The sequence below is a fragment of the Tyto alba genome, unplaced genomic scaffold (genome assembly GCF_018691265.1).
Source record: "Tyto alba isolate M040663 unplaced genomic scaffold, T.alba_DEE_v4.0 Super-Scaffold_42, whole genome shotgun sequence".
Taxonomy (NCBI): domain Eukaryota; kingdom Metazoa; phylum Chordata; class Aves; order Strigiformes; family Tytonidae; genus Tyto; species Tyto alba.
Window position 1 is genome coordinate 14,463,067 of NW_024881318.1, and position 21,373 is coordinate 14,484,439.

Sequence of the window (21,373 nt, forward strand, 5' to 3'; positions counted from 1 at the left end):
GTCATGAATTTCTCCAAGCTGGATCAGAGAAGGCTCCAGCTCCTGTGTAGGGGTTTGAACTTGCTTGTGACTCACACTGTCAAACTTCAAAGAACTTCATGCTTTCTACGGTTGTCTCTTAGGGGATGTGGCGTAACATACTGGTATTGCCTTTGTTTACATCCAAGAATAAACAGATTTGCTCTCCTTGATTTGTTTCCTGCAAAGATAAAATTTGGACTGTCATATTTTAAATGGAAAGGCTATAAGAGATTACTTCATTTTTATTGCTTTGACAACCAAAAAATCTTTAACAAATGGAAGTACTAACTGGAGCTACAGAAATAAAATCCAGAGCCCCCATGGTCAACCACCAAGAACCCCTGCCTGTAGCTGAAATCCTGTCGTGAAGATTTTGTGGCTCTATAGGTGCTTTATCCTCAAAACCATTGCATACTGCGGACATGCTTTATAAGACTCTCCTGTCCTTGATACAATGACAGTGGTAAATTCAGACCTAACTGCTTTTTTTTCTTCCTTGCAGAGCATGAGAAACACAGACTGTGTAAAAGTGCAGACTATATGAATTTACACTTCAAAGTGAAGTGGCTGTACAATGAGTATGTTCGTGATCTGCCTGCCTTCAAGGGAAAAGTGCCTGAATATCCAGCGTGAGTGTGTTATGTGCCCTGTAGTAAATCCCCACTGTCTGTCTCCTTGTCTTACCTGGAGGGTAGTCATTCGGTTCTCTTGTGGCTGCCTTCATGACACACCCTTTCTTCACTCCTGATTTTCTCTGTTTATGTGCATGTTTGTCCCCTCTGGTGTTCTGTGCCATTGTCAATCCCTTACTGTACCTTACTTGTATCTCCCAAGATCTCAAAAGGTTTAGCAATGGCATAGACAGTCTTTAAGCCACATTGTGCCTGCTGTGTAGGCTTTGGTCAATTCTTCAACAGCAGACTTCGGGATGCATGCTCACATTCTTGTGTTAATAGATACAGCTTTATCTGTGTGTACTGTATGTATGTGTGTATATGAATGCCATGTATACAGACACAACAGGTTTTCTAAGCAAATATAATGTTTTGTTTTAGCAAGACCAGGTGGTTTAGTTGGAAACATCAGACAAGCTGTCACTCTTGAGCTCTAAGCAATTGTTCTCAGCTTTTATTTAACTTTTAAAATGCTGCAATAGATTTCAGGCCTGAAGAAGGTTTATGAGCCCCAAAAGTTGTCTGAGCAACCTGGAGAGAATATTGTAGCTAGAGTCCCACACTTGACCTAAGACAAGAGCAGGTGTGTTGTTTGTGGTCAGTATATAACTGGTTTTCAGAGGGGTTCAGTGATGGTTGCTCCACATCTCCTTCAAGCAGCCTTTTTCCCTGTGCTTCAGTGTTACCCCTTCCATCAGGTTTTGGGGTTTTAATCAGTCTCCTTTTTCTCCCTCCAAATCTTTCTTGCTTCAGTTTGACCTTGTTATATCCAGCCTGGACATGGAGAATAAATTGTTTCTGTTTTACGAGAGTAAAATGCTTTTCCCACTCTTCTGCTGGTTCCCTCTTGTTTCCAGCTTTCCTCGTAAGTCAGGTTTACTCACCACTCTCCAGCTGTTCTGTATCTGGACATACAACACCCAGGTTTAACATACAACACCCAGGCTTAAATACTGATGTTTCTTCTAGACCTTGCCTTAAATTGCCTTGCAGGCCATACTGCTGATCTCACATTCTGGGTTGGTAGCAGAATTATTCTTTTTTTTTTTTTTTTTTTTTCAGCTCTATTGTTGGCTAGTGATGCTTCCAGTGGGACACAGCCCAACTCCCAGGCACCCTCAACAGACTGTCCTACCTAGCTGTTCTTCCCATTGAGTATACGACTGTTCACTGCTGTCTAAATGCAGCATTTTGCACTTGCCCCTCTTAGAAAAAAAAAACCTCTTCCTTGGACTGTGTTTCCAGTTTGGCATTTTGAATTCTCTTCCCATCCTGTGGTGCATGCAGTCCCTCAAGCCTCGTACTAGCTGCGTACTAATAAGACTTCAGGCAGTTGGTATAATTGTTTGGCTTGGGTTGTGGACCTTGCATAACAAATCAGGTCAGCAAGTGAATAGGGTGCTGGAGTGACAGTTTTGGAAACGCCATTCTCTTTGCTGTGCCTCTGAGTCAGTGCAGTCTCAGGCAAGCCATCAGATATTCTTAATCTCCCTTTTTCTCCTGTGTAATCAGGATAATGATGCTCAGTTTTGTTCTGCAGTCTTTTGCAGACTGTTCTGCTCTGCTGGCCTTTGTAGTAGAGCTTCGGTGATCATGTACATCTGCAGCCGCGGGCTTTGTTATGTCACTCTTGTGTTTTAGTACAATAGCCACATTGTCAGACACAGGTGATGTTTGTTTCAACCATAACTGTCACCTGCCAGAAAATACACCCTTGGTATCAGTTACAACAATGTGTTCTTGTCCTCTGATTTGCTTCATCACAAGTATTTTTAGTCTTGAAGCTTCCTTAAACAAAGGAATCCATGCATCAGGTTTGCACATCAGTAAACTCTTTAGATGAAACTAAATTGTTCCTGTCCAGAGAACAGGTGAGTTGTCTGTGTGTTTCACAGTCAAGAGGCTGTCCACAAACTCCTTTTTTGTGTGGAAACTATGAAAAAACATGTTTCTGATAGCCTTGAGATATGATTGAATATAGTGAAGGTTCCAAAGTATTGAAGCTGAAGTTTTTTTCCTCTCCTTATTTTCTGCAATTCAGCAACAGTTTCTGAAACTGAAGTAGCAACATAGCTGGAAGTGGATCTTCAAAACTTCCTCTCTTCACTTTTTAGCTGCCAGCTAAAAGCTGTAAAGTGTCAGTTTCTGGAAAACCCTAGCTTTTTAGATGTGTAAAGAAGTGTTCTGTGTTTTGTTTTAATGCTGATTGTTAACATGCAGCTAGTACTGTAACTGTAGTAGAGAATACCTCCTCTCTGGTGGGGGAAGGCATTCCTTCCTTTGAAATCCTGTCTAATTCTTCTGGCTCACTTCATCAAACATAGCATTTATTCTTTTACTCTTTGAAACTCTGCTTGCCTTCCTGCCTCTGCACTTGCCAAGGTCCACAGGATGTTCATTGAGTACCCACATGCATCAACACAGCAAATGAACAAGATTAATTCACCTGTAAAGTCTAAGACCACAGGAGCCAGGCTCGTGGCCAAGCTAAAATTGCAGCTTTTTGTGTTATGTTACTGTTCTGCAGCCAACAGAGGTAAACTTTCATTTAGTCACAAAGCACTGCTCCCTTTCCTGGCAGGCAGAACTGAGGCTTATTCTGTGCAAACCTTTTTTGGAGAAGTTGGCTGTGCCATCTTGAGTCAGGCTGTGCTGACCCCTGCAAGCACAAAATGTCTCTGAAACAGCACCATGAGCCTCTGCCTTGTGTGCTGGTGCGTGAGTCATTATGTTGTTTGCGTCTAGATCAATAATTGAAGCAGACAACAAAGAAGGTATTTGCCATATAACAACATTTTGAGCCGACTTCTGCCTGAAATCAGATTATTTTTACTAGTTTCTGTACTAGATAACTTTGAATATTGTATTGGATATATTGCCTTCATAGTCCTCAGAGTTCCCCCCTCACTTGCTTAGCTGTCTGAGACCTGATAATAAAACACTGTAAAGGGTATTTGGCCTAAGATAACTCTAGGTTTTTGCTACAGGTCAAAGCACATTTTAGTCCTGAATGTGCCCAGGGACTGAAAGTATTTATAGATGATTTATCTCTTGTGTTTTCCTGTCAGCCAATAAAGGACAAAGTTAAGGCTGGATTTGCAAAAGTAGTCACAGAAGTTCCTGATCTGGCCTGAGTGATTCACTTTGCACTTAAATATTCATATTAAACCCCTTTCTGGAGGTAATGCTTGTTTTAATGAGAGAGGGAGCAAACACACCACCATCACCAGCCACTCAGTTGTACCTGTTTTCTTGCCACCTTTGTTCAGAGTATTTGGTAAGACAGTAAGTACCTACGCACTTGATTTTGTATATCAACATATGGTAGCCATGGGCAATCACTGTTCTCAACAGTGAGTAGCCCTTTCTTGTGAATGTGGTGCAATAAATAAGCATGAATGATAAGCAGGAAGTTGCTCTACTTCTCAGAGTGAAAATTGTAACTTGTGGCACAAACAAGTAATCCTCCCTGTGCATGGACCTCTGACATGTGAAGCAGTCAGCAGCTTGCACGTTGGGAACTATGAAACAGGCAGAAGATGTGCAGTTGCTTCCTTGTGAACTGCCTGAGTTCTCTTCTAAAGATTGAGCTGTCACTTTAAAATACACTCTTGTACTTGAAATGAAAATGTTGAAAGCTCAAGAAACTTGCAGAAGACTCCAAAACGTGCTGACTTTTAGGAGCCTGAAGTGCTAGTCAGAAAGAATTTTTCCAGAATACAGGAAGTCCATATGTCTGTGACAATATTCCACTGTTGCTGTCTATATTAAATAGGGCTTCATAGACAGGTTGCTGTTGGCATTTAACACTGTGTCTGTTACAATTTTCAATATTAGCATCGATGTGCTTTATATTTCAAAGTGTAGAGAGCATTTAAGGCTATCTAGTATGCTCTGTCTGTGAATTTGCTCTTGATCTCCCTCTCATGTCTGGCACATGCTTTCAAACTCGGCCCATAATTAGCACAATCTATGAATGCAGCTGCCTGTTTAGAGAAGGCTGTACTCTGTGAAGCTCATATAACAATCTTTTGTATGGACTGAAATCACACATGGGCACTTTTTTCCCTTATTTGTGAATTCTGTTTAGTAATACTTGAAATTAAGATTTGCTTCAGCTGTGGTATGTTGGCACTTGCACACAACAAATCCTAGACAGACATTTAAATAAAGCTGTAAGTGATATGTTGTTGCTTAAACACAGACACACACACATCCTATTGTACTATGTGAATATGTTCCACAGGGCAGAGGGATAACCCAGCTGTAAGATCCCAGCACTGAAGCTGCTTTTCACCTTGCCTGTTTGGCCAAGGTGGGGTTATGTAGAAGCCTTTTGTTCAGCACAGAAGATAGCTCCAGATACTACCTCATGTAAGGCCTCTCCTTGAGATACATCAGTGGCTGTTTTTTAAGTTTCTTGGATTCTGCTCTACCATTTAGCCTGACCTCCTAAGTGAAGAGAAGGAACAGAGACAGACTTTGCTGTCCTGCTTCTATGACCTGCCTGTTCTGGGGACTTGACTGTGTTCCAAGGCTGTTGGTCCAGTACATAATATGAGCTAAGTGTGTGTTTCTTTAGAAGTAACTGATGAAGAGCTGCTTACAGGGCTGATCAGCTTCCTGCGAGCCCTAGTAGATGTGCCATGGTATCATGAAAAGTTAATCTTACTTAAGCATCTTCACAGTGAGATCAACAGCCCATATAAATGGGTGTTCTAGAGAAGGCTAGGGGAGAGAGAGTGCAGGATTAAACTGAAGAAAAATCCTAGGCTTGATTCTTCTTCCTGACACTCCAGGCATATGTCTGTATCTGCAAGCAGTGGCTGAAGGGCCCTGGAAAACAGGCACTTCTTTTCCTCCCTTTATACACATTTGCAACTCTGACATGAAAGATGTTACACCCAAATGGGCAGCAGGACAGTGTGCTGTCTCTCTTGGCATGCAGAGATAGTGGGTTTGGAGGTCTCCCATGTTGAGTCTGGCACATGAGTGAAAGAGGAAGAAAAGACAGAGTGCTCTGAGATGATTCGAATTTAAAGGTGGTGCTCAAGGGGAAAACGGGGTAAGGTACCAAGGAAGAGGAAAGACAGGGGAGAGAGACAAAACCAGCTCAGAACCAAGTCTGCAGAGGTTGGGCTAGGCTGTGTTCTGCTGGTCCAGCCCAAGTGATGATACAGGTCCTGCCCACTGGTAGCTTGTGTATAGGTAGGAATATTTTTGGGAACTTTGGCTGCACACACAGATAACGGCATTCAGACAGTGGCAAGCCTTCACAATGGTTGCTGAAACAGCAGCAGTATCTGAATGGGGTTGGGGTGCTCTGTTTCTTGCTGTAACTTGCTGCCTTTCCTGTCCCTCCTGCAGGTGGTTTGAGCAGTTTGTGATGCAGTGGCTGGATGAAAATGAAGATGTTTCCTTAGAATTCCTGCATGGTGCTCTGGAGAGAGATAAGAAAGATGGGGTATGTAGGTCACACTGAACTGAGGACTTGATGCTACATCCTTCAGTGCCCAGAACCAAACAACACCACTTTGTAAATTCAGGTGTCGTACAAACAGAGTTTGCTTGCTAAACAACCGGAAACTCATTTATTTTAGGACTTTTCTCTGCAGGACAAAGAGAGCTGTTTAATAGCAAGGTGCATATCATTCATTTATGTCTGTTCTTTTCTGCTGCTGTTAATCTGTCAGCCAGTGGCTTAGTGCTCTCTCATCTCTCTGTGTTTGTGAGAGGTAATTGAAATATAAGACACCTCGCAGGTACTTAGTCATGCAGTGAGAATGTGACCTTAATCCACTGATAGAGTAATCTAGTTCTTAATTTGCTGAGTATTCCTGATGGAGAGAAAGAGTCTTCCCATTTGTTCAGTGTCTGTTGGCACTGTAGTCTGTGATGCCAATGTAAGCATTCTCTTTAATATCTAAATTTTAAGAAAAATATAAAAAAAGCTCTTCACTCCTTTCCTCACTAACTGACAGGCAAGCCATGCTTTTCATTAAGGGTTTCAGCATCATGCTACCTTTCCTTGGTGTTTGTCATGTCATAGTTGGTGAAAGACAGTAAACTTATAACCCAACAGAATTGACTGTTTAGCTCCTCTGGGCCTTTCAGAGCGCTTTTGACTAATTCTGAGGAAGGTGCAGGTTTTGGTAAAGTTGTCCAGCCTCCAGTAAGGCAGATGGAGACACCCATGAAGTGGATGTATTTCAGATTTTTTCATTTGAGAATGACTCTTTGTACTTCTGTTTTAGTTCCAGCAAACATCCGAGCATGCTCTGTTCTCTTGCTCGGTGGTGGATGTCTTCACCCAGCTCAATCAGAGCTTTGAGATCATTAAGAAGCTGGAGTGCCCAGACCCTGTAATTGTTGCTCATTACAACAGGAGGTTTGCTAAGGTAATACCCTAAATGTCCAGCTGTTTATCTTACCTTAGTAGGATGCAAAACAGTATGATGGTTTTTTGGTTTAATTTCCTGGAGTTCTACTGTAATGATAGAGGACAAGTAACGGTGCTCTCATCTTTGCAGACTATTGGGAAAGTGCTGATGCAGTATGCTGACATCCTTTCCAAGGGCTTCCAGTCCTACTGTTCCAAGGAGAAACTGGTAAGTTGTGCTGAGCTTCTTTTCTGCCCTGAGAAATCATGTAATTGTCCTGATGAAACCAAGTTTCTAACATTACACCTAACTATGTTGATGTAAGTATTTTCAGTATTGTTTTTATCATCATTCATATGCTTTTGGATACTGAATTCTTGCTTGGCCATAAAATAAAATGAGGTCCTGAAGATGATCTGCAGGGCTTGAAGGCTGTCTGGTCCCCTTGAAATTAACTTCCATGCTGCCTGCCTAGGTTGTGTGTCACAGAGGTGATTAAACATTGTCATGGTTTGAGCTCAGAGGGCAACTGAGCACCACAGCTGCTCACTGCCCCCTTCCCAACCAGTGCTGAGAAGGAGAAAATAAGCCAGGCTTGGGATTTGAGATAGGACCGGGAGGGATAAATCACACATTACAGTCATGGGCAGAAGGCAGACTCATTAGGGGAAGAAAGAAAGAACATAGATTTATTACAGACACTAACAACAACAACACTTAACAGTGTAGGACAGTGAGAAGCATTACCACATCTTGAGAAGACCTCCCACAGGCCACAGAGTTTCCTGAGCTGCTCCAGTGTGGGCCACCCCCACATGCTGCCATCCTCCCAGTGCCGAACGACAACAGCCGAGGCTCCTTCTTCCCATGGGATCCTGGCCTCCATCGGGCGGGCGCAGCCACCTTCACTGGTCCTATGAAGCCCCTCGTGGGCCATAAATCAATGTCTGCTCCACCGTAGATCTTCATGGGTGGCAGGGGGGGCCGCCCTGCCATCTCCCCACAGGATACAGGGGGGTCTCTGCTCCGGCACACCTCCCCCCTCCTTTCTTCCTCCGTTCCTCCACTGACCTTGCTGTTCACGCAGCTGCCACAACTCCACCTCACAAGTCCAACTCCTCCTCACCACATGCTTTCTTAAATATGTTACTGCAGAGGCACAGCTGGTTGGCTCAGCCTTGGTGCAGAGGTGGGGCAGAACTTGGAGCCAGGGGAGCTTCAAGAAGCTTCTCACAGGGGCCACTGCTGTAGCCCCTCCCTTGCTACCAAAAACCCCACCACTCACTCAAACCCAGGACAAACATAAATAAAAAATGGGCACAGATTGCTCTGTAGATCTGGTACTTAGCAGCACTCTTGGTTTACTGTTGTCTCCATATAACTATCTTTCTGTTAAATCTTGAATTCAGTAAAATTCTGTGTATTAAATAAAACAAGGCCTTACATTTTTGAACCCTGAGTCTGTCCCATGCAGGTCCTGCTATCTCCTACACCTGCACTGCAGATATAACTGCAGAGGGAAGAGTCTGTTGCTCAGGCTGCCCTTGACAGTTGCTCTCAGGCTTGGCTTGGCCTGGCAGGACCCAGATGTGTCTCTGAATGCAGCTTTGGCTAGCAGTTCCCATTCTGATCTGGGATGTACACCATTCACAATAGTATCTTGCAGCATTAAGTCTGAAAGTGACACAGACTGGACTCCTGCAGGGCATGGCAGAGAGTTGGGCCTTGTCCTGACACTGATGTCTTGTCAGCTCATTCTCTGTTTGTGATAAAATTGAGGAGAAAAATACAACAGCGGACATCTGATCTGGGGTCTCTGGAGCTGGCCATTCCATTTCAAGCTGGAGAAAAAATGACTTTTTCACGTTTGAGTGCCAAAATCTGTGCATGTCCTGCTTCCTATTTGACACTCAGATTTGGTGGTACTTGGGGAAGGGTGTTGAGGCACAGACTGTACCACGGGTGAAAATGTGTTGGCATCCTGAGCAGTAACAGACACCTGCTTTTGTCCCTTCAGCCTTGCATCCTGATGAATAACATCCAACAACTGAGGGTGCAGCTAGAGAAGATGTTTGAAGCCATGGGTGGTAAAGAGGTAAGAGTGCTAAGAGACTGAATATTACTCATTCCTACTGCACTGTTACAAGGTTATTTGCATCATACTGATTCTTGAAGACTGCCATTGTAAGGAGAGCTCCATGACACCTGTCACTGGAACTGTGAGGAGACAGCCATGCCTGAAGACTTTTCAACTAAATTTGTCACAAGATGCAGGAGTGAATGTTTTGAAGCACAGAATAGCATGGAGAAAGAAAGAAAAGGTCACGTACAGTGCTCACATGGGCTGGATGTGGGCATGGCTGGTGGTTTCACAACTCTGAAGGCAGATGGATAGGTCTGAGATCAATCATTTTACATGACATTTAAATGTGGGACAGTACCTTTGGTATTAAAAGTCCAATATTTAATATATTGTAGATATGCAAATAAGAGTTTTGTATTCATGTGTTGTTGGATACTCAGATGTATCCATTTGTTCTGAGGTGACAATTTTTATAGAAATAAGGTTTTCCTCCCCCAGATCACCACTTCTGTTCTGATATAATCCATGTATCTTTTTTTTTTCCTCTTCTTTTTTCATTGCTTTTCAAGATTCAGGAAGATGAAGAAAAGGCTGCTGATGCTGATGTTAGGAAACAATTTCTTTTAAAGTTTAAATGCATTTTCTTTGGTTGTGTGGTGGTAGAGCCTATGCTATGACCTGTATGCCAAGAGGAAAGTCAGCTTTGGCTGATGGACAGCTCACTTTTTCCCTGTACTGCTGTTTCAGATATTCCTTGTGCTCAGTAGCAGAATTCTATGAAGTGGCAAAAATCTCGACAAATGCATTTACTACATTAGGCAAGAAAAACTGCTGTCATTCTTTTACATGTGATCTCAGCAATCCTTATTTTTGAGCCCTACATCAAGAGCTAGCATTATATGTTCACAGCTGTAATAGCAGTGTTAGCTCAATGCTCATTTTTCAGGAAAAAATCAACTCATGATGAAATGTTTGTGAATTGGTTTATAAAGTTTTAATCCATGCACACTTAATTTCCCCTAAGGAATCAATTTGCTACTCTTTTCCATAGTGGTGGCCATTTAGTAGGGTTTCTCTGTATTTCAAATTGAAAATATCACCTAATGATGTGTTAAATATGGGGAAAAAAAGAGTATTTAAGACTGGCTACCTTTTCTAGCCTAAATCTCTTTTCTGCATTCTGCCCTTTAAAACCTGCCTTAGGACTTGCAAAACAGAGGTAACGAACCCACTATTTCCTCTGTACTGTGAAATCAAAAGAAAAAAAAGAGGAGAGAAACTCAGACTGCAAGGAATAAAACACACAGGAAGAAATGTGGCAAACGTACCAGGAAGCTGGTTTTTGGAAGTGATGTTTCTTCTTTTCTTTTCGAATGCTGCTTGTCTATTTCATTAGGCTGCTGCTGATCACCAGAAATAAATCATGTTGTCTTAGGTGCCTGCATTATTTGCTATCCCCAGGGGTTTCCCTCTTGGTGACTATGTAGTACGTTGCTTCTTGACTTGAAACCTGCTAGGTCCTCGTTTTTGCTAGAGTAAGCAGGGTTGTCTCCTAGTTTCAGTAGTCCTTTTTCTGATGCAGTTTGAACCTGACTAGTGAGTAACAGTTGGTGAGACAATGGCTTTGAAAATAGAACATGTAGACAAACATGCTGCTGGCAATGCATCTATGGGTTTTATCCTTTCCTTCAGGAAGCGCAGTTCTTACTCTCCGTGACAGATTTGATTTATATTCAACTATACATCACGCAGTAGCTTGCACAAAAGTAAGCATTATCCTGACTGCTCTACCCAAAGAGAAACCGCTTCCTTGGGGAAGTGAGAAAGTAGCTTAGTGGTATGTCCTGGTTGTCTTGAACTGTTTACCTTTTTGTGTTCTCAAAGGTGTTATTGAGAGCTAGGTACCTAATATTCCATTGTTCCTGTGGCAGGTATGTTAGAGGTACCATGTGTGAAGCCAGATCTTGGGGATTGGTTTCCATTAATGTGTGCTTGTGTCTTCATCTGCTTCTGATTCACGGATCTAACTGCAGCTGTAGCACTGCACAACTCTGGAAAGCTTTGAAATGCTGCTGCTACCTAGTGCTCTTTGCCAGTGGGTCCAAAACACACACCTATGGAAACCCATATCACTTACTCCTTTTAGCAGCAAGGGAAATGACGGGGCATGGTTCACCCATAGTCACCCTGCAGTATAATGGCACAACATGGGGAATGGAGGTGCTTGCCCAGTACTATTTTTTGAGATGGGGCTCCTTCATATAGTCTTTCCCTGACTTCTTTTCCACAAATGAGGAGTGGTACCTTTGCCCCCACCTCTCTTATTATTTTTCCAACTGTAGTACTCAGAAGGCACAAAACAGGGCAAAAATTGTCCAGCATCTCTGAGTTTAATGTGTTGACATCCTGTAGTCTGTGAACATTATGAGTCAGAGACAATAAAGACAGCAGCAGAGCATTAGAGAGCTCTGTGTGGAGGGATTCTCTTGGGTCTGTGCTTGAGATCTCAAGACATGTATATACAAACAGAAGTATCTTAAATGATTTTTAGGATTTATAATTAATACTTTAATTTATAATTAATACTTTTATTTCCCTTCTAAGATGTGTTGATCTCACAGGATCAAAACAGCTTCACTGTAGCTCAGTAGCATTCTCAGACATTCCCGAAGCATATTGTGAAAGGACAGCATATATGCAGTGGCAGGTAGCATTAAAAGCATATTGAACAGTGGAATTTGGGGGTGAATCCTGGACAGAAATTGGGTACATGAATACCTTTTGAAACCTTTGATTCCTCTGAATCATCTCCAACACACCCACAGAATGGAGATTGTAATTTAACTCTGTGCTAAAGTGGGCTATAGTTTCATTGTTAGTGTTAGCCTGAACTTGGCCCCATTTATTTCATTATTCATACATTATCTAATAAAACCTAATGTGACCTGCATTTTCCACCCATCTGTGCAGTTTTCCTGCAGACATCAGTCTGCTCTCTACGCTGTCCCTGACACCAGAATAAGCCTTTCTCATTTTGCTTGAGAGATGGGTTTCTGCAGTCTGTTATTTTGCTTAGCTTTCCATGAGTTATGAACTCAGGGCACTGAAATTAAAATGTGCTGTACTGCATTGCCCACTGCTGGAGTCTGGATGTGCTGTGAAAGCCTCATTTAAGACATTTTTTGCACTTTTTTTTCCCCAAAGTCAAGAATGTGAGGTATCAGAGACAAGCACTGCCTAGGAAACCCAAAGAATTAGCTGCTGAGTAGCAGCACATTGTCATCGTACAATTTTCATGCCTTCGGTTTCAAGCTAATCTATACAATTAATGCTTCAGGAAACTCTTAATGCTTAGCCAGCGTTAGCCCACATTTTAAATCCTAAGTTAACTACCTGAATAATAAATTGCAAGGTGGCTTAGGAACAGCCAAGACTTGATAGGAATGTTCTCAAAGGATTTGCAATATCTACCGGTTGCTCCTCTTTAGCATCCCACATGCCATAGCTAAAGCCACCGTAGTATCTGAGAATCTGGCAGCTGTTGTTTGGATTCAGTACTCCAGGTTCCTTACTCTTGAATCCTACAGGAAAGAGAGAAGATGCATGAAAGTTCAGTGCAAGTGAGTCCCTAAAGGGAGGTTGGTTCTGTTGAGCTCCCTGCCTCACCGTCACCGCTGCAGAGGGGAGCTCCCAGGGGCTAGTGAAGGGAGGGACAACAAAAGTCAAGCTGGAGCCAGATGAACTCACATAACGCTGTAACAGGATAGCAAATCAAAATTCTCTAGCTGTTGCTATGTCATGTCAGACCTGATGATTTCACAGGTTCTCTGGCTTTAAGATGTGAATTAATTAACATCTTCAGCCTTCTAAAACGCAAGAGCTATGTTTCTCCAGCTGCAGAGGAGCCTTCCAGTTCTGATCGCTCATGCTTCATCAGTGTGTGTAGAAACCAAAGAACTAATGATAACTCTTGGAAAACTTGGAAGCCCAACACAGCAAATTCTTAGACTAATGGGTTCCATTTCATCCATGAGAGAAGCAGGAGAAGATCAATCTAAACAGAAGTTCATAGCACTATGCTGTAAATGCCACCATTCAAATTAGCAAAGAACTTGATATTCCAGCCCTGAATGTGCTTGGATGACAATTCGAGACCCAGATTCTCTGAAGTGCCAAGACCCACATCTTTGCAGGAAATTAACTGTGCCCTGCTTTCTTCCCCGAAATGCAAATATAGGGTTACCTCTTCCCTCTTTACATGCACATCTCAGTTTTCTGTATTGCACAGTTAGTCTCAAACACAGAACTATGGCTGTGTCTGCCATTATTTTCACTGGAATCGGAGCACTGGTTCGGAGATCAGAAGCCACCTTGCTGTGGGCTCTGTCCCATGCTTTGCACAGAGAACTTTTCATTAGCTTTCTTCCTCTGAATCATCTCCAATACACCCACATAATGGAGATCATAAGCCTGATGAGCTCCAGCTTCTGATGGAAATGGTCTGGACGTGACATACAGCAGTGACCCAACTGCCTAACACTGTTTTCTGCTTTACTGTAGCAGCCAGATTCATCATGGCATTTCCTGCTATCAGTGATAGCTGATGTGCTTAGAATTGATTGGCTGAGCAGCAGCAACAAAACCAACACTGTTTCATTTGAGCGTTGTTATCAGTGCTTCACCATATTGGTAAAGGATAGTTTGCAGTTATAGCAGATGCTACAGGGACTTTGTAACTGATGTGTAATTTATATATGTGAAACAGCAGTACACACCTACCAGCACCCTCCTAATTCACTTAAATCACACTCAAGTAATTCCCTGAAATTTGCTTTCAAGCTAAAGCATGCCAATACCTAAGCATTAGCTATCTGTAATGTGTTCTGTGGACTCCTCCTTCCACAGCAGCAGTTGCTCATAAGACAACAGCCTTTCTAGGATGGCAGAGGACTTGGTGGATATTGAACCAGGATGCTTACCACCAGGGTTTGGCTTCCTGAGGGTGAGGCTGGGCACCTCAAAGTTAAATCTGAGCAGCTGTCTTGCCAATTGCACCCAGAGAGCTGTGAGCTGCTGTTTTGGAGGAGAGTTCCTCACCACAGATAATGGTGCTCATCCCCTGGGCAAAGCCCTGCTCCAGTTGTCGCTTCCTGCAGTAGAGGGCTGGCAATCAGCCTTTCTTGTTGACTGCAGGCAGATCAGGGAGCACAAGAACAATAACAAGGAGAAGCTTAGAGGTAGTTGGCGAGCTTGCCATGTCACCTCACAGTAAAACAAGGTATTAATTGCATGGTTCGTGAACCATGGCAACAGGTTGTTGATCCTGACCTGAGGCATCCTATAGACATGTAACACATGCATCCAGTAGCTTATAAAGTAGAAGTAAGTAGTGAGGAATAAATGTTTTGTGCCAAATTCTTCTGGCTTTTTTTTTTTTTTCAACTGGAAAAGCAGTTACTTTAAATGTTTTGATGAATCATGAACTAGTCCTGCCTCCCATCTACCAGAAATGGCCAAAATCAGAGGACTGTTCAGTGCCATTAATTGTAGCTATCAAATCAGACAGCTTGTGACTCATTGCGCCTTTACATAGTCAGAGAAGGGAAGGATTAATGTAGGGGCAAGACAAACCACCACCAATAGATGCTGGTTTTGCTTTGATACCTATGATCTTGGCTGAAATGACTGCTGATTGGCATGACTTTAGCTTCCCTCAGCCTTCATAGAGCAAGGGAGTTATAACGGTAATAGGAATACAAATTCAATTTAATAAAGGAAAAATAATCAGAGCTAGCAATGCCTAAAGTTATAAGGCTTAAGTAATCATAATTTTCTTGGGATTTTTAAAAATTATTTTTTAAATTCTGATCCAAGAGTTTCATTAGCACAGGTTCGAATGCCTAACAGAGTCAGTTTTCCATGTCAGCTTACAACAGGAGAATGAATGGATGAGATTCCAAATCGCCTAAGGCTTAGCTTTCTCTGACAGATGCTGAGGAATATGAAGGGGGCTTCAGTACTGAATATGGAAGTGGGAGTTCCTGTCATGTTCAAATCCTGTATACCTGCATGCGTGAACATACCATAAAAATCTAAACTGACTTTTAACCACTGTACTGCCATCGGGCTCATTCCATTTGCAAATAGATACTCAGCCATAGAGCAGAAGCTCAGAAGCTCTGAATACCAAATTCAAACATTTCTGGAAGGCTTTTTCTTTGCAAGCAGCTTTCCTGCCTGCATACAAAGGTAAATCTGTTTTACAAGTTACTTTTTCAGAACAAATGATCCCAAAACATTCAACATGTGTTGTTACGAGTACACACAGGTAGGTTGCTCAGAAGTGGCTCTTTAGAGGCTGGAGGGATGATTACAGCTGGAATACAGGGCACTGTTGAATGTAAAAACAGGTGGCTTTGGGCTGATAATAATGGAGCAAGCACTTTCGTGAAGAATGTGCCAAGGTGGCAGCAGCACCCATGTAGTGGATTTTTTTGTTTGTTTTGTGAAGTCTCCTCTGAACAGGTGTATACAAAAAGCTGCCTGGCTCTATGTGAGAGCAGAGCTACTTGTGCTTAATACCCATAGCGGGTGACATGCTTTCCAAAAGTAATCTATGCACACCAGTTCCTGCTGTGATATTGTGGCCAGATTTTCAAAAAAGCTGGTGTCCAGTCTTCTGAGAACAGTGACTGGATCAGTCTTCAGTTTGAATTCTTGACAGCAAGGTGGAAGGTGAATAGCATCTTTCAAGACCATGCACGGAGAAATGCACAAGTAAATAACATTCAGTCTAAAAATCCCTGTCTCCTTCTAGCCTTAGAGGGGTGAAGTGACCTGTGAGCCCAAGGTAATGCACCGTGCTTGATGGTTTCTTAGCCTGCTTACTCTGTTGACCACAGGGAATTCACATTCACTTTCTTTCTCAACTTTACAAATAACAGCAAGGGTATCGAAGGGTACTGAAGCCTGGGGAAACCACTTGCTGCTGTTCAGGCAAATATATGTTGATGATTTCACAGATCGCCAGTAGAGATAGTTCACCTGCTTATTAAAAGTAGTCCCAACAGTGAAGAGCAGCACTGTAAAGGACAGCAGACTGCCCTCTGGGTTCAAGCTACATGCTCTTATTTCATCCACAGTTGGATGCAGAAGCAAGTGACCATCTCAAAGAGCTCCAGGTGAAGCTGAACAATGTTTTGGATGAGCTGAGTGCTGTGTTTGGTAACAGGTGAGTATAACAAGGTCCCTGTCCTTGAAGCATTCCTTTCTTTTGTCTAATCTCATTCAGTCAGGTTAAGAAGAGAAACCCATGTCAACTGCATTATATTTTTCTCTTTGTTATAGATTCATGGTCTTTCAAATACTGAGACTATCTAAAGAAGTGAGAAATGTTTTCAAAGTCTCTCTTTTCTGTATTCCTCTGCTTAGAAATGTAACATGAAGATCTCTCAACTGTGAAATGTATTTGAATTACACAGAGTGATTTTTTTTCACTAAGTAGTGCTTGTCAGTAACAGAATTGCCTGCTCCTTTATTGCTCAGAAACAAGTTTCCAGCTTAGCATTTATGAAGCAACACTCTTGTTTAAATGTTCTGCTCTAGTGTATGAAACAGCTGACTGATTTCTGATTGTTAAATGAATATTGGAATAAGAAGGAAACAAGTTTAGAATTTGAGATCGGCTTGTTCTAATATTGCAGTGAATGGTGTTTTCTAATGTTTCAAGGGGAGGAACACTTTAAAGTATTGCCAGAGTAATTGATGGCAATTAAATTTTATTGCAAGTCATGTTACCATTTACCTGAGGATAAAAATGTGTGCTCAACTTCATAATAATTTTGTAGTGAACCATAAAAGATGTCAATTAAGCAAAATCCAGAAATACAGGGCTCCCAACTGATCTTCAAAAACATCCACTTCTCATGATAAGCTCCATTCACTTCACGTTGTGCTATATAACAAGATTAATGCAGGCATGAACTGTAGTATAGCTGAAACATGAGTAAGAGGAATAAAGAAAATCATACCAACTTGGCATCCTATGGTCTACAGATTTGCAGTACTTATGACCAAAACATCGTGGTGGGATTTGTCAGCAACTATTTGGATTTCAGCACACAGAGCCAAGTGGGGAGATAAGTGAGGAGTTCCCATTGCCAGTAATGGATGCTACAGTAAGAAATTGAGAGAGTGAAACTGTAACTGAACTGAATTGATAAAGTTTATAATTAGATGGAGGATGAGTGAGAAATCATAATTAGAGGGGTTAATTTTCTTATCTGAAACATGTCTCCATGGTGTCACTGCTACAAGATAATTAGAGTACAGTTGACATTTGCAAATATAATTTAAAGAGATTATTCAGTATCAGCATATATACCAGGAAGTGTTTTAGAGAGATGTGCCAGCCAGAAATTTAGCCACTCAAATGGCTCAGACGCTTTGCTCATTCCTTAACAGTATTAGGGAATGAAAAGCAGAGCTGCAGTTTACTGTATAAGCCGGATCTTCTAAAGGATGTAAATGTGGGAGGTAAGACAGATATTCACAATGTTCTGTGCAGAGTCTGTAAACAGTTGCTCCTACAACACTGCACACCTGACGCTGCAGATCTTAACTGTTCTTCATCTGTGTGAGATAATTATGCCTGCTGGGAAAGTAGTACACATCCAGAGAGCCTCACCACCTTTATGCTGAGAGAGAATTACCTGTGGACACAGAAGAATTTTCTGCTTTAAAGGATATCATAGAGAAAAGGAGCCTTGAAAGAGTTTATACTTCACACAAGGCTAGCTCCTGATTTGTTCTTGGGGGCTGTAGGAGTGAAGGAGGTAATTCCTGTGGGATTTAGGGAGCAGAAGGCCCTGTCTCACAGCATAGGTGAGGTTGTCTTTTGACTTGCTGCTGCCCAGGGCTCCTGTTAAGCTCTACATCTACACAGGCTTCACTTTCAGGTGAACCTGTTGCCACAATAACTGATTTATAATTTTTCACAATTGGCAACAATTCTGACTTGTATTAATTTTTATCTTTTAAGGGATTCTGTTACTTTTCATCCCCTGGGTGGGGGTTTACAGCGTCTTGAAGCAGGGTCCTGCAATTGATGCAGTATTTGGGAGAACTGTGGGATGAGATTAGCCTGTAATAGAACAGGGACTGTCAGCAGTACAGGAAATGCTTGGTACTATTTTATTTGATGTGATTTATGTCTCCAGTTAAGCTGTCATTGTAGCCACAACTGACCGCTGCACGCTACTCTCTGCTAGAAATGGGGAAAGTGGAAGTGGAGGGTGCATGGAGAGACAGCTCTGAAATTGGTCTCTGGAATTGCTTCAGTGAGGAGCAGGGTAGAAGTGAGCAAGGAGGTGGCAGTGCAGGAGAGGAAAGAGATGATGGGGTGGAGAAGGAAGGTGAGAGCCACACGGCAGAGGAGTTGTGTGCTAGCACCCAACACTCAGATACCCTAGGTGGCTCACACAGCAGAAATTCAGGCCACTTATGGAATTAGAAAGCTGACTTCCAAACCTGTGTACCTGCTTTTAATTCTTTATCCTAGCTCCCACCACTGACTTCTCCTTCTGGTTTCAAACCTCTGCGCCATTAGTGGATAGCTAGATGTCACTTGTAACGCCTGTTGTTAGTAACTATTCTTTTAAATGTCAAAGCATTTTCTTTTATTCACTGAATTGATATGTCGACAGCTCTGCTGATCTATTAATCATTTTAACCATTGTATTATTTCATTTTGAGCCTCCTTTTAGAAGTAAGAAATGGAAAAGTAACTGCTTTAATGCCTTGCATGTCACTTCGTTACAGTGACACTACTCATTGCACAGCTGAGCCCCACATCCCATTTTGACACTTTGATATAGCATGAACTGCATGGTAGTGAACTGGTTTCAATCGGTGCCTGCCTTCAGGCTGTCTCTATTATTTTAACGACTTATCCCGTGATGGCTCATAACCCATCATACTGCCAATGCACTCCTGGGTGCTCGGAGTCGTGTGTGCATTGTGCCATTGCTCCATACAGTATCCTAATCTCTACTGTGTAACACCTTGTGTAGAAAGCAAAGATTAAAGCAGGGTGCTTTGAGCTAAGGATAACAGTGTTTCTTGAAATCAGGAAAGGTTCATTTCTTTTTGCAAGCTGAATTAGCAAAATCCTCTCAAATGCGATTGTCTCTCATGTTCAGAGGTGGCAGGCTGTCTGTGGATGATGGGCATAAGGAACCAGATAGCATGCCCCCGGTAACAAATACAATAAGCAGCAAATCTCATGAAAGAAGAGTAACTGAGTGCATGGTTTATGAACTTGCAATATTTTACCTTGTATACTAGAGCTGAGAGCTCTGCCACTGATAATCTTGTTTTTGCCTCTCTCCTTTCTGTTCAGCTTTCAGATTCGCATTGATGAGTGTGTCAAGCAAATGTCTGATATACTCTGTCAAGTGAAAGGGACGGGAAATGTTACTGCTAATGCCAGAAACACAGTTGCACAAGATGCAGATAATGTCCTGAGGCCATTGATGGATTTCCTAGATGGAAAGTAAGTGCGCATTCAAATGTATGTTACACATACAATGCATCTGATTGGGAACAGGACAGGGAAAGAAAGAATAGGTCCATGTTCTTGGATTGTTCTTGAGATGTCCAGCTTCTGAATTTTCAGGAAGAATTAATGGCTTTTCTTCCTATATCTGCTTCCTTCTCAAGCCATGGATCACCTCTTCGGCTTTCATTCAGTGCCAGAGGACACTCTCAGTTCACCTTTCTCCCCCTGGCAGTTACACCAATCAGCAAAACACACTGCTGATCAAGTAGTGGGAAAGACTGAAATTTTAATTTTACTAGCAATGGGTTTTTTTCCTACACAAGTTGTACTGTAGCCAATCAGCAAACATATTGCAAACCATACTTACATACTTCATACATATACTACTCAGTCTCCCAGTCATGTTAAATGTGAGTGTTCTAATCATACCTGGTACTGCTCTAACTAGAAATTAAGCTTCTGAACTATGTGATTTACATAAGCTTGATCCATTGTTTTAATTAACTGTTGCCATTAACACCATGCGGCATGTTTCAGCTATGCAGGGACTTTTTGCGGCTAACTGCATCAGCTAAGCCGTGAACTACAAAGAGAAATAGTTTTTAATCACTGTAGAAGTTAAACTTCTTGCTGATGCCTACCAGCTCTTTATTTTGAAAGCAATTTTCCAGCAATTTTCATAATAAATGCTGCAAGAGATGCAAAGCTTTACAGGTTTAAAGTATAGTTTCTTTTGCTGCTCTCTGTACTGATTGCCCCATCTTTCTTTTGGGACACCATGTTGTAAATGACTCTCTGCAGCAATCATTACATCTAGGAGCTTTTTCATTTGAGCATTTTGCATGCATGCGTTCATGAATCCTGAGAAGCCACCTTCCTCTGTATCACTGGGAGCTTGGTATGCTACAGGCTTTTTGTCCAGCTGTGGAGCAAGTAATTTTGATTATGATAATCCAAGCCTGGATTATTTTCTTACCTCCTTTACAGAAGGAGAGTCTTTTTCAATGCTTCCTGCACTCTGTCCACATCAGTCTTGTACCTGTTCAGTTTTGTTCATTTATTGTCTAACCAGCTATGGGAAGAAGGGAAATCTGGGGGATGTTACACAATGGAGAAGCGTCAGTTATCACCTGTGCACTGCTACTGGCTGCAGAGTTCCTGTTTTGTAGCTCTGCCACTGTGATCAGTAACTGCCAAAGTCCAACAATCATTTTGAAGCAGAACATATCCTAACATTTCTTAGCCTTTTTGATAGCTTGTACAATAATAAAGGATGAATAACTAGAGAGATAAAGCAGAACTTCTTCATGTGAAAGCGGATAGACATATGGCAGATAATTGGTGGTGAATGAAATTGCAACAAAATACAGAGGAATCCAAGAAAGGCTTTGAGGTGGTTATAGAGGTGGAAGATTTAGAGACTTCAGCAGCTATCAAAGCTGTGCAGGAATTTCTGCATAACAGTCTGGGAAGTATTAATTTAGGTATTCAAGAAAAAGCATTATAATAACCCCTTGAAGTTTAAAGTCTATTATTCTATATTTGTTTGTAATTTTTTTCCTATATACTCTGTGAACCTGATGCATCAGGAAGTATCTTCTTAAAGGGAACCAGTTCAGTGGTACCTGCTCTTATTTGGACTATTCCCAACCACCAT

At 42.0% G+C, this 21,373-nt stretch overlaps 1 protein-coding gene across 17 annotated transcripts in view; it reads left to right on the forward strand.

Moving 5' to 3' along the window:
- The window catches only part of UNC13B (unc-13 homolog B), a 216,109-nt gene that overhangs the window by 171,171 nt on the left and 23,565 nt on the right, over positions 1–21,373 (forward strand). For all 17 annotated transcript variants that reach the window (XM_042804534.1, XM_042804537.1, XM_042804538.1 and 14 more), the window contains 7 exons: positions 524–650; positions 6,063–6,159; positions 6,950–7,093; positions 7,226–7,303; positions 9,093–9,170; positions 16,301–16,389; positions 19,558–19,710. In XM_042804534.1, coding sequence (XP_042660468.1) covers positions 524–650; positions 6,063–6,159; positions 6,950–7,093; positions 7,226–7,303; positions 9,093–9,170; positions 16,301–16,389; positions 19,558–19,710 — 766 coding nt within the window. The remainder of the gene's footprint in view (positions 1–523; positions 651–6,062; positions 6,160–6,949; positions 7,094–7,225; positions 7,304–9,092; positions 9,171–16,300; positions 16,390–19,557; positions 19,711–21,373) is intronic.